At 36.5% G+C, this 13,699-nt stretch overlaps 1 protein-coding gene across 2 annotated transcripts in view; it reads left to right on the top strand.

Annotated features, from left to right (window-relative positions):
• LOC135202642 (protein rogdi-like) overlaps positions 1-13,699 on the top strand; it is a 65,000-nt gene that overhangs the window by 23,196 nt on the left and 28,105 nt on the right. For both annotated transcript variants that reach the window (XR_010311813.1, XM_064232164.1), the window contains exon 2: positions 3,602-3,673. Coding sequence is in view for 1 of the 2 variants with exons in the window: in XM_064232164.1 (XP_064088234.1) it covers positions 3,602-3,673 (72 nt within the window). In the remaining variant the exon portion in view is untranslated. The remainder of the gene's footprint in view (positions 1-3,601; positions 3,674-13,699) is intronic.

Genomic DNA, 13,699 nt, shown 5'->3' with positions numbered 1-13,699 from the left:
ATATCTCTAACCAACATGGTTGGGTACCATTTTGGTGTGGGAAATCATTGGGAGAAAGACTGGACTGCCATGTTGTTGTCATGGAATGGTTTCTGCTCATGTGCTAGTCATTAGGGAGCCATATGTTCAAAAAGGAAAGGACTAAGGAAATCTGTTTTAAAAAGAACTATGCTAACTAACGTACCGCTGACCTAAACCTATCCCAGTAGGCTGTGTTACTTAACCATGGGGCTCCAGTGAAGAAGATTCCACTTTTTACCAAAAGCTCCCTTACAACACTGTGAATGCATGATAGCATTCCAGGATTGCCATCATACAACGTCTGAGGTTAATTACAGTTAACAGACAAAACTAACAGTAAACTTTTGCTGACCATCCTTGAATGCTATCACACATGCACAGTGTTAGCCTATGGGAGCTTTTGGTAAAAAGTGGCGTTTTCTTTATCGGAGGACCCCCTGCTAAGTAACATGGCCTACTAGGATAGGTTAGGTTAGAGTGCGTAAATTCAATTTCCCAGGTTATATCCTATGCGGAGAGGTTATGTAGTTCCACCACTACCTTTTCTTCTTGACTTTGTCTTTTGCTCATGTTTTTGATAAGCTATGTGCTGTGTTTGTTTATGTTTTTACATTTGTCTCCAAGAGGCTGGTACTAGGTTAAGCACAACAAATATTTATCGTAAACATTTAGTAACCAAACTGGAGGGGCACAGTAGTAGTCTTGAGTTTTACCATGCCATAAATCATTGATGACCACGGTTGAATCTTTACCTAGATGAATTTTTACTTTTAGTACCACAACTACTACCCTGAGCACTGGATTTAAGCAGCCCCATGGAAATGAATGTTAAAACACAAAGACAGTTGATATCTCAGCTACTGTGAATTTGTGATAGATTTTAGTATATTTTGGCATTAAAAGCCTAAGTGTATTCTCACAAAAAATTTAATGTTAGATGTGCTAAATATTAGTAATAGCCTAGGTAGCACAACTAACATAAATAGGTTAACTTGGGTGCAAGTATGACAGTTAGGACTTGACAGATTTTATAAAGTGCTCCTTGGGAGAACTAGGTCATTAGAAGCAAGTTAAGTGTATAATTTTAAGTACCATTGGAAAGTTCCGTTTAAAATATATGTTTTAGCTGGTAGCTTATTTCATTAAAATTTGGGAGACATAGCTCCCGCAAGACAAGATATTAATGACAATTTTATCGAAAGGAACTTCTAGCTGAACATTTTTTTTAAACTTTCCAATAGTACTTAAAATTATGCACTTAACTTGCTTCTGATGACCAAGATCTTCCAAGGAGCACTTTATAAACAAGTAAAATCCTGTCAAGTCCTAACTGTTTAGAGACCTGGAGAATAATGAACTGATGCAGAGTGCATTGATGCCACGTATGCAGGTTAAGACAAGGAAGAAACCAGGCATTTGCTGTAGAGAAGAAAAAGAGCCCTATTGTCTAGAGTCCTATACTCTCAATGTCAGCATGTGTTATACTGGCCAAAACCAACTTGAAGAGAATTCTTTGAAATAGGTTGTACTTTTTCATGAGGATGAACAGTGTCTACGCTGTCAAAAACGCATATGTTAAAGTAAAGGATTAACCTTTCCAAAATATTCAACAACTAGTATTCAAAGCATATAACCAAACGTCATCTAATTAGCCTAACTGTTCCCTGTGTCCTACCTGTTAATTTTGCAATTTTTTTATTAAATACGTATTAATATGTATTAATATTCAGAAAATGAACTCTGTTCATATGGAAGAAGCCCACAGAGGCCTCTGACTTGAAATTCAAGCTTCCAAAGAATATGGTGTTCACTCGAAAGAAGTAGCAGAAGGTAAGTGGAAATACAGAAAGAGGAGATCTGTTGTTAGAAAAATAGATAGTAAATTAATGAATGAATAAAAAAATAAAAATGTAAGCAAAATATTAAAATACAAGTTGAATTGTATCAGGGTAGTATTGCATCGCATCTTTGCTTGAACTTCAGAAGTTCCTATTGCATAACATCCTTTGGAAGGCTGTTCCACAGTCCAACGGTGTGGGGAATAAAGGACCTCTGGAACTAATAGGTTTGGCAGCGAGGCCCATTTACCACTTAGTGGTGCTGCTGTTCGGCAAATCTGGTTGCTCTCGGCAGGAAAAGAGATCGGCGATAAATTGCGAATATGAAATATCTCTTAAAATACAACTTATGAAATAGTGACGTACAAGAGACCATCAACAGATGGTCCCAAGTCATAACTGTTAATATTAGGAAACGGAAACCTTTTAGTACCACAAATCGCTCTAACTACAAGAGATAAATCTCTGACAGAAGCAGACATCTGCATTGGAGAGCACTACAGTAGTCCAGTAAAGGTAGCAAAAATGGCCTAAAACAGGTTGCATTGATTTTGTCCCTTATAAATATAGGAGGCCATATGAATAATAGCTGACTTTCATGCAGCATTTGCCAAAACTTTCATAAGATATTTCTGAAAAGTAAGATGTGGGTCAGAGGTTACACTTATAATAATTGAAGCTTCTGACTCATTTAGCAAAGTCTCATTCACCTGAAGGGGAGAATGGGGTGGAAAATCTATACAAGCCATGTTAATCAATAGTGTTTTTGTTTTACTGGAGTTCAGCTTTATGCATCACCAACTACTTATACCATTCACTGATCCAGTCCATGTCCCGATTGAGGCCGAGGGCAGCTTCATTTCTCATGAATGGAGACTTTACTACACCCACAAGTGTTACATCATTGGCATACTGAACGATCTTGTTTTCCATGACCCTGTGGAACTCCAAATGCAATAGGTCTGGGTTCACACCTGTAAGGAAATCTTGAAGTAATCCTAAAATGCATCCACCCGCTCAAGATTCTGCAGTTTATTAATAAGTGTCTTGTGATTTTACTAAATCAAAAGCATCTCTAAAATCTATTGAATTATTTTGCATTCAAAACCCTGATCAAGGTTCTCTGTAAATGGCATGTCAAGTCTAGAAGAGCATCGCAAGATCCCTAAATGCCTGGTGTATGCACATTGACTTTTAGCTAACAATATTTGGATTCCGCATTACTTTTATAGTGGCTTAAAAATAAGTTTTTCAGTAAAAGCTGGAGTACACAGGGAGAATCAAAATTGGTGTGTAGTTACTGCAGCCTGTATATATGGCACTCTTTGGAACAGGCACTGTATTACTAAGCTTGCACTCATCTGCAAAGACACTGCATACGTCAAGATAAAAATTTACAGAATCGACTAATCTTGGGATAAAACTTGCTAGAAGCTTGCCCCAAATAAACCACTGCACACATCTGACCCACTCATTACCATTGCTTGGATGCTTTTGTGAATCATTGTTGGCAAAACATTTGTCTTCAAGGGTATTTCTTAATTCTCAAGATTCTTTCCCCCCCAACTCGTATATTTTGGTGTTTTGGTGTAGTATCTCGGTAGTTGAATTTTATATATTAGTGAAGCCAAAGAATATTTATTTCATGTATAAATAAACACTCGGTGGATATTACTTGTATTATAAATAATGTAAGTTTTTAATTAACCTTTCCATTGTTGATTTTTGGCTTGACATTTCAGCAACAAGAGTTGGATTGGGTTTTAAGTGAGGAAGTTCCACGGGTCTTCACACAAGTTATGCAACTCCTTAAGGTAAGTTGATCATCAAGAAAGTGTTGAGATTGTAGGCAGAAACTTGTATAATGTACTAGCTTTTTTGTGGCATTGCCCATGTTCTTAACCAAATATCTCTGATATTATGAATAGTATATCTGAAGGAGGATCCCATGCATCATGACCCACCATCAGTGCACATCGCACAGTACACTGTAGGTATTACTTAAGGTTCTTGCAACATCCTTCAGCCCATAGCTGCTGGGGGGTATTTCATTCATTTAGTATGAAAGTATTACTTAAGGTTCTTTGCAACATCCCTTCAGCCCATAGCTGCTGGGTATTTCATTCATTTAGTATTTTCTTACTTTCTACTTTCCTAACAGTTGTTTCATTGTGCAACTGTGAGGTTTTCCTCGTGTTACGCTCTTAAAACCACCCTTTATTTCAATTTCCTTTACAGCACTGAATTACCTAATGGGTTTAAATACTTGGGCATTTGGCCTAAATATTATCCAATTCCAGTTGATTCCCCTACATTATGTCAAGTTCAGACTCCAAGATAGTACTCACCAAACCAATATTTTGACTGTCAATGAGAGTGTAAACCTGTTCAACATTAGGGATGATCTGATTGCAATATTTCAAACTTGTTTTTAGAAAAGACTGAATGCATACCATAATTTCTGATTCGCTTCACTAATCGTGATTACAGGGCCTCTGTAACACGGTTTTTTTTCGCAATAACTTTTTATTATCATGCATCTTCATAAATATAAACGCTTATTCAGAATACATATTATATCAACACATTAAATTTTTGAGTGTATTCTGCACTACATTAGGTTGCAATAAATTTTGGTACTTATAATGTAAAAAGTGGAACCCTTTTTTGGAAGACGGGCCAAACTTACTCAGAGAAGAGGTTTCGAATGCACTCGTTACGTAACTTATGACATCATTTCTTCCCTCTTTCTCGATGGATGATTGGCTATACGTAAAGAAGGCTAAACCTCTGGCAACAATGACATACAAATTTAAATACAAGCAAAGCAGTACACCTTTATGAACTCTGGAACCTCCCCACTGATAATTGTCATAATGAACAAACCAACAAAATATGTTAATAAATACAAAAGCACTTCGATTATTAGTCTAACTCCCAAAATAAGTTTCCAAAGAAATTACAGTCTACTTTATAGGTCACAATCAGATTGACAAGATGTAGGGAATAGTTGGTAATTACCAAAAACATAGTAGACAAGCTTGATTTGATAACTGCTATATATCCAATGTCAAACAATTTTTATTTATTGGCTATCTACCTATTTACTGAAAAAAAATAGCCGGTACCGTATATTGGCTTTAAACCTTCACCAATAATTATTGTCAGAATGGTGACTTCATGAGGCTCCACCCACTTTCGCCTCGTTATAATTCAGGATAACACTGAAGGCTACCATGGGCATTGTTGGATTAGAAAATTTAAACTTCTGGCTATAAAAACTAATTTCTTTCGAGTAGTTGTAAGAAGTGCTAAATGATCCTCAAGGATCCCAGCAGTTGGTCTAAACGTTTAATTCATGTATATTACTGCTATACTGTTGCGGCACTACTGCTACAGTAGTATTACTACGCTAGCGCTGATACCCCACCCACATCTATGTATCGTTCCGCCATTCATAAAGTCTTTGGGTTTCAAAGCCGATGGCATTTCTGTCTGGTGGATGGGCGGGGCAACATTTAGTCTAAAGGTGTTTGTTTACCTTGCTTACGTAATGAATGTTTTTCGACTCTTGGCTCGTAATCATTGGCCATGGCGTCGGCTAGATCATTTTTACTCTATAAAAATTAAAACTATCGGCTTTAGGCTATTGATAATGCTGACAAAATTTGTGTGTGGTTGTAAAATATACATATGTCAACTTTCAGCTACATCCGATGCTTTGACAAGGAGCAAAGTCCAAAAACCGTGTTACAGAGACCCTGAATCTCATAGTAGTAGCCCCCTTAGTGTACAATACAAAAGATAGTAGTACTCATCATGTGAAGAAATTTAATGAGAATTAGCTGGAAATTTTTTCTACTTGTGCTCCTATATACGTGTATATATATATATATATATATATATATATATATCTATATATATATATTATATATATATATATATATATATAATATATGTATGTATATATGTATGTTAAGTCCAAAATGGAACTTTTGAGAAAATTGCATTTAAAGTTTTCAAATGCATTCAATAAATCACTGATAGAAGATAGCGATATGAACTCTTTACTAAATTTAAAGGATTTGAGGTATTTTTCATGCACTATGAAGACATTAATATATTCAAAGTTTCTTATATACTTTAAGGACTTACCTCTCTTTGACCATTTTGTTACTTTCAGTACATATCACTTTTTGACCAAGACTTGCCCCTTTTTAACCACTTTGTTATCATTACATATCATCATATCCCTTTTTAACCTCATTGACCTACTTGTCACATAGCTCTTTTTTAGGCTAATTAAATGCATTTTTATGATACTATAACTTTAATTTGTAAAGAAAATACCGCTGATGATAATTTTCATTTCTCAAGAGGGCCTATTTATTTATAATAAACGGTTAAATGACAAGTTAAGTTGGCATTGCATAATCATACAAAAACAAAAGGAATATTTTTCTCAAAAATAAAACTTTCAATTTTTCAATTTTTCAAAGACTCATCTAGGTATAATAAACCGTTACAGAAATACAGTTTTAGTACAGTTCATCATTGAAGAAAATTAGGTTTCCATAAAAAAAAAAAATTCCCAGAGACTTACCTAGGTATGATAAAATGTTGAAACAAAAAAAAAAAAAAAAAATTCCCCCCAGAGACTTATCTAGGTATAATAAAATGTTGAAAAAAAAAATTCCCGAGAGACTTATCTAGGCATAATGAAATGTCAAAAAAATTATTTCCTCAGAGATTCATCTAGTTAAAGAAATACAACTTTAGTTAGCATTGCATAGGTGTAAAAAGCTATAAATTGCTTTATTCAACAAATTCCTCTAAGTCAGGATCACAATCCTGAACATTACTCATATCTGGTAGTGCCTTATAAAAATCGTGAAACATAGGATCAACCAAAGGCAATAGATCAATCAAGTCCTTCTTTTTTTCTTTACTGATAGGCAGTAATGAATGATATTCCTTTTTCGACATCTATCAAATTTGGATTATCCTGTCCTCTTCTTTTCATATCTACTTGTTCAAACGCCTCCTCGTTTGAAAGAGATCCTTTATACAACAAAATTCCAATGGGGCACTGATACCTGAACCACTGGCACTGTGACCAGTTAAATTTGTCATTATTGCTGTTCTTTGATCTTTTTACCAGAGGGCCTTTAACACTCATCTTTTACACTATCATCATCATCATAGAAATTATCAGGCGTCTCATCATAATCTGTTATAAAAGTATTCAGACTGTGTTAATATCAACAATAACTTTAACATTATACTTGATTTTAAAATTAATTTTATATTTTTGTTTTTGTTATACTGAACAACGTGCTCCTGCCATCCACACAATTACATTGAAAAATCATGAAAAATGACAAATGACAACATGCATTGCAAAAATATAATTTCTACAAAGTTCGTGTTTTGTCAGTACCTATAAAATAGTGAAAAACTCATTTTTGGATGCTTTTAACTAAAAATCTAACCATTTCTCTGACAAACGATTGTGATTTTCAAATTCTATGAGCAAAAGTACATAAAAAATTCTAGTTACAATGAAATTTAGTGTCGACCACCAAACACGAAAGATCCGTTCATATAAAAAAAAATTTTGGCTCTTCACAATACAGCTGCCATGAAGGCAGAAGCTCATTTTGTAAGGCGAATTTTAAGCCTAACTAAAATTGTTAGGCTCATAAACAAAGTTCCTACTATTGTTTACCACTGGTTAATAAACAAAGTTGATGCTATTTATACAAAATCTAAGAAATGACATATCCCTTTTTGTCTGAATAATGAACATCTCAAACCACAAACACTAACAAATATGACGTGTTACCATACTTTCATGTGAACAAGTCATAAAACAATCAAAAGTACAGTATCCTTCAGGTTTGTGATGTACGTCGAACAAATAGATAGTATTACATCTATAGTAAATCGTATTAAAAAATTACTTTATAATATGAACAAATTTTTACCTTAACTATAAAGGAACATGGTTAACTGCCGGGAAAGCTCCTCTGTATAGTGCATGGTGAGTACATTTACGTCATTGCACATTGTTTCATTCTTTTCTTCTTCTTTAATTATCATATTTATACTATCACCTTGTGACACATATCTTGATAATGCATCTGCTACCTTATTCGTCTTCCCAGGGACATATCTCACCTCTATGTCATAATCTTGGGCTGTCATGAACCAACGGGCTCTTCGTCCAGAAAAATTAGGGTTCTTTAGCATTTCTACTGCGGCTGAATGATCCGTGAAGACGGTTATCTTGTAACCAAAAATTATATGTCTGAAATGCTTTAAAGCGTCTATTATAAGCTAGAGACTCGGGAGGTCTGTTACTGAGTAGTTCACTTCTGAGGGCTTTAATTTCCTACTGTAATAAGCTATGGCATTATACTTGTTATCTTGTCTTTGCATTTAAACATGCTCCTATACCAATGTGGCTTGCGTCCACGTGGCTAAAAAGAATTCTTTGCCAAAGTCTGGGAAGCTAATACTGGGGGATGTGTTAATCTTCTTTCAATTCATCGAATGCTTCTTGCTGCTTGTCTGTCCATACAAATGATACGTGTTTTCCTTTAAAAGTTCAAAAGTTCAGTGGTGCGGATATGACTGCAAAGCTCCCTATGAACTTGCGGTAAAATCCTGCTAAACCTAAGAATGACTTTACGTCCTTCTTGCACTGAGGTGTAGGATATTCCTTGATTGACTTTATCTTTAAGTCGTTACTTCTACGCCCTTTTCACTTAGTGTATGACCAAGGTAGTCTATTTTCCTTTTAAGGAAGTTACATTTCTTCAGTTTAAGCTTCAGGTTGGCTTTTCTTAATCTCTTTAGGACTTCTCTGACTAAGTCTATGTGTTCCTCTATAGTGTCTGTTGCTATTACAAATCATCTATGGTAACATTGTACGTCTTTGCCTAGTAAATCGCCCCCAAAATTTTATCCATTAATCTTACAAAAGTTTACCGGGCTTGACTTTAGACCAAAGGGCATTCTTACATACTGGTATCTGCCGTTACTAGTGGAAAAAGCAGTCAAAGGTTTACTTCTTCGTCTAGAGGGATTTTGCAAGAATCCCTGCAATAAATCTATAGGTGGTGAAGTATCTCTTGGACCCTATAGTGGCGATAAGATCTCCGCATTGACGGCATTTGGATAAGGATCATTTTCAGTATTTGGTTCAATTTTCTGAAATCCACAACTATTCTGTAAGTTTTGTCCCTTTTAGGAACTAGCAAAAGTGGAAAGGACCATGGGATTTAGATGGTTCTATTATTCCTTGCCTATTCATTCTTTGTACTTCTCTTTCAATGATCTCCTTCTGGGAATGTGCTACTCTGTAAGCTGGTATGTAAATTGGCTTTGTGTTTGATGGAATGTCTATCTTGTGCGTTATTTCGCGTGTATTTCCCAAGGTGTCGCCGTCTAGAGCGACTATATCATTATATTCGCACGTAAGTCTATGAATTCTTCTCTAACATGGTTTTCCTTAATGTCCTTTAAATGAAATCCTATCTTAGCTCTTCTCAGTTTTATGTCCTGAGCGTAATTTTCATTTCCTTTACTAATCGCGGCTACTGTTTCCCGTTCTACAACTCGGATAGGTATGGAGTATACTTCTGCTAAGCCTATCTCTGTACCTGGTGTTAACTTAACCTTTCCTCCTCTGTTATTCGTAATCTGTAAAGCTATCTTGCTCTGTCTAACTTCATGTAAACTAGAAGAATAATGTATTCCATTTACTTGCGACTTTTCAGTAAGCGTGAGAATTTCCTTCCCTTCAAAAATTGGATTTACTGTACATTCTACCCAAGTACTTTCTCCTGGGTTTAAGTCTTAATTCCCTCTCTAGCTTTAAATAAGTGCATTGATTTGATTCTAAAAGGTTAATGATCTGTTGTGAACTCGTATGCATTCTGGATATCTTCCCTCTGTCTTATCCTTCTTTAAGATACCTTTCAGTGTGGGATTCTGTTGAGTCTGAGTTCTTTTTAATTGACTTGCATATTGGTATTCTAGAAAATCTCACGACCGTTTTCAATCACTAGTTGTTCTCTAGGGGCATCAATGCTTATCCCTTGTCTAGCCATAGTTGGATAACCTATCAGCAAATGAGCAAAAGCTAATTGTATATCTCTGGCTACCAGAACCTTTTCTCTTAGAGCAATTCTTCCTAGCCTAAATGGAAAATCTAACTGTCCAATTACGTGGATATCATTACCCTGGACGTCTGTGATTCTACAATCTACCGCTGTGTTCAATCTTAAGTGAGAAAATTACAACCGATACACCTTTTCTGACATTATATTCTTAGGACTACCTGTATCAAAGAATGTAATAATAGGTTTCTCTAGACCGACATGTGCGGGAAATAATGGTCTATAATTATCATTCCCTACATCAACTTTGCTGACCTGTGTAGCTGGGCTTAGCTTTGTCATTCCGGACGTTCTCTCTGTTATAGAGGAAGATTCATTGTACCAGTAAGCAGAAAAATTTCCATTGCGTCGTCTGACATTGGCTGAATTGATTGATAACCTATGCTTGCTGTTTGATTAGCATATCTATTTGGGACGGAATCCCTATTCCTCTAACTGGGGGAGATTGACTTCGGTTTCTACCTCTGCCTCTCGACTGAGATCTACCTCTAGGAGCTGAAACAAATTTATTTCTGCATTCTCGAGCACTATGTCCTGTTTTTCTTATGGAAGGACAGAAGGCCATCCCTCGGCAATCACTGGCATAATGTCCTCTCTTCTGACAGTTATAACAGTGACTGTCGAAAATCCTCCTTGAGGAATTTACCTGGCATCTTATTCTGATTTCTAGATGGTGTCCTAGATCTATTTTGACCCCTTTCTTTTTGTCCTATAGCGACTAAAGGTCTGTATATAGGATTCCCTTCAGGTCTTCTACCTAGGATTTTGTTTCCTCCTCTTCAATCTCTGCTACATCATCGGATGTCTCCCCCACTTTACGAGTCATCCTTGCAATAACTTCCGTAGGCAGGCTTCCAATCATTATTGCTAGTCTAAATATTTTTTTAACATGACTACATTAGCATTTTTTGCTTGCCTCCTCCTACCTCTATCCAACCTGTGGATTCCATGAAGTTACCCCATTCATTCATATTGTTATACAAACTGAGAGCTAAACTCTTGATAACGTCTTTCGTCTAACTTAAATTGACGCACTATCCTTGCCAAACTAGTGACTGGATCGCTTTCACCAACTGTGGAATAGACCTTCCTAAAATACCGTTTCAGTTCTTCCCAATTCTTAAGATCTCGGTAAGTCTCGGAGTGGACGTATCGCTCTAAGTCTCCTCCGGCTTCCAAATCAAGATAACTCTTGGCTTCAATAAGCTTTTCTCTATCTGTCCCCCGTTATGCTATCTAGGCGTGTCTCCACCTGCTCTATCCAGTTCTCTAAGTTACAAGCTAACTGACCATTCTTTCTTCCGCAAAATTTAGCTATGTGATTAATCACATGTCCCTTATGTGTTCCCATTACTGCTGCGCTCGAATTCGCGGACTGTGTACCTTCCGGCATGGTAATTTCCTTGTTGACTTCTCGTGAGCACAGGCGTTCTGATAAGGAGTCGGTCTCCCTTTGACCATCGACTCGTTAATGGAAATTTTCTTAAGTACTGAGTATCATTAAAAGTATCAAAGTTATGACGGTAATATCCCAAAAGAAAATGATAATAACAATAAATTGTTTTTACTAAAGTATTCGATCACCATAAAAAATAAAAGAATTTTCCCCAGAAATATTCTCAAAGTCTTACGTTACCGGTAAGCGATTCTTAAACAACAACAAAAACCCTCTTAACAGTACTGGTAAAACGATACTGAACTGACCGTAAAGTGTACGCTAACGAGAGACCTCCCGTGAATTACCCTTGTTATCCTAAACAAACAAAATAAAAACAAGTAAACATTCATTCGACGTAACGAATAAAAGTAAAAAGCAAATACTAAAACAAAAAAAAACAAACGTACAAGAAATCACAAAACAACCAAAATCACAAAAAAATACTAAATGACACAATCAAAATTCAAATTAAAATTTAAAGTTATTGGTTAGTAAATACAAATGTTCGGGAAAAGGTCTTAGTAGCTGATTGTTATTATTATTAGTAATGAAGAAATATAGAGTTTCGTTGCCAAAAAAAAAAAGGTTCAGTGTGAAAATCTTTTAATCTTGAAATACTAGAATTGTCTAACTGAAATGTTAATCGCGTAATTTATCTTAATAAAGTTTAATGTTATGTAAGTGTGGGACATTTATTTGGACTTAACTTCTGTCGTCGTCTTCGACACCCGGGTTTACGTCTGACAGCTTGCGTTCGCCTACCAGCGTGTTGAATGATGTGTTGGTTCCCCCTCTCTCTCTCTTCTTCTTCTCTTTGGGAAAGGGGACCTCTCTCTCTCTCTCGATTGCGTTGACTGTTGCGTTTTCGGGATTATGTTTTCTTTCCTCTTGATATATTCTTTACGCTTTCGATATCTTGTTCTTCTAGTGGAAGTTCTTTCACTGTTCTTCGGAGTGGAGTTTTTCTTTCGCAAAGTGTGGGTGGCTTTTTTTTTTTTTTTTTTTTTTGGAGCGCTTTTATTTGTTACGACTCGATAACTGTCTTTGTATTTGGGGAGCACTGGTAACTGTCTTTGGGGTGGAGAACTTTCTTTTTCGAGTGGCGTTAATGGATTGAAATCTCTTATGCCGACACTAAACTTTTGATTCTGTTTCGCTGCCGCTGTTTTTAACTGTCATTCGTGTCTTCGTATCACGTCGCTAATCACCATTTCTTTGCTGTCTCTTTTGTCTCTTCCTATCCTTACCGCTCAACATCAATTAATCTTGTCACTATATCAATCTTTATCTCATCGTATCCCATCGCTCTGCCACCAATTAATCTGTGACGGTACTTACTTTCTTTGCACAGATCTAAGGTAACGTGTGCCGACACTGGAGGCTATACTTTGGAGAATTAGCAACAAGGGTTCTAATTTTGGATGAGAAATTAATTGATATGTTCATACAAATTACGTTTTATTCTTCGTTAGGGATTCTTACAAGGGTTTTTCCACCTTCTGAGTTACTGGGCTCTTGGACTGATAAAACTTAATTGGCACTTGTTGCAATTACGAGTCTATAGGCACGAGGGAATTTTACTGAGTATTGATTGTCACTTTCACTGTCTTTGATTGCTTCGCACACCACACCTTAGCATCTGTTCTTCTTCTGGGGATTCTTCTGTCTTTCTCTGTTTCACGGCCATGCCACTGCAGTTATCTCCCCCCCCCCCTCAGGCTCCCCGGTTGTTCTCTCTCTTGGCTTCTCTGTTCCCCTTTTTTCTCTGCTCCCCTTTTCTGCCTGCTCTCTCTCTGTCTCGCCTTTTTGTTCAGTTGAAATCTCCTTAGCCCCGCCTTTGGATTTTTCGGATACTGACTGGGTGTGGCATTTTCTGAAAGACTTTTTGTGTCTTAGTGGCTACAGACATTATACAAGACCGCCTTCCTGTCATGCCTTTTACAATGATTCGTAGGCTTTGAATTTGTATACGCCTCCTTCTTCATGTCCTGGCTTCTTAGGGGCGTATCCCTTGGTAACCTCATAGGTCATTCGTTGATACCCCTTTTGGGCTGTCTTATGACCAACACTCATGGCTTTTGATTCGTCGATACTAGAGGCCTACCTTTGGGAGGGTGGAGCTTTTAAGAATTTGGTACTTCCCTCTTTCTAACAACGGGTCATAGAATTCCTTTTTAACGTATGCCAGATGGCTCTCTCTGACCTGTTCACGAAAG

Source organism: Macrobrachium nipponense, chromosome 11 (assembly GCF_015104395.2).
Source record: "Macrobrachium nipponense isolate FS-2020 chromosome 11, ASM1510439v2, whole genome shotgun sequence".
NCBI lineage: Eukaryota > Metazoa > Arthropoda > Malacostraca > Decapoda > Palaemonidae > Macrobrachium > Macrobrachium nipponense.
The sequence above is the reverse complement of the archived record's forward strand: the minus strand, read 5'-3'. Positions and strand labels throughout refer to the sequence as shown.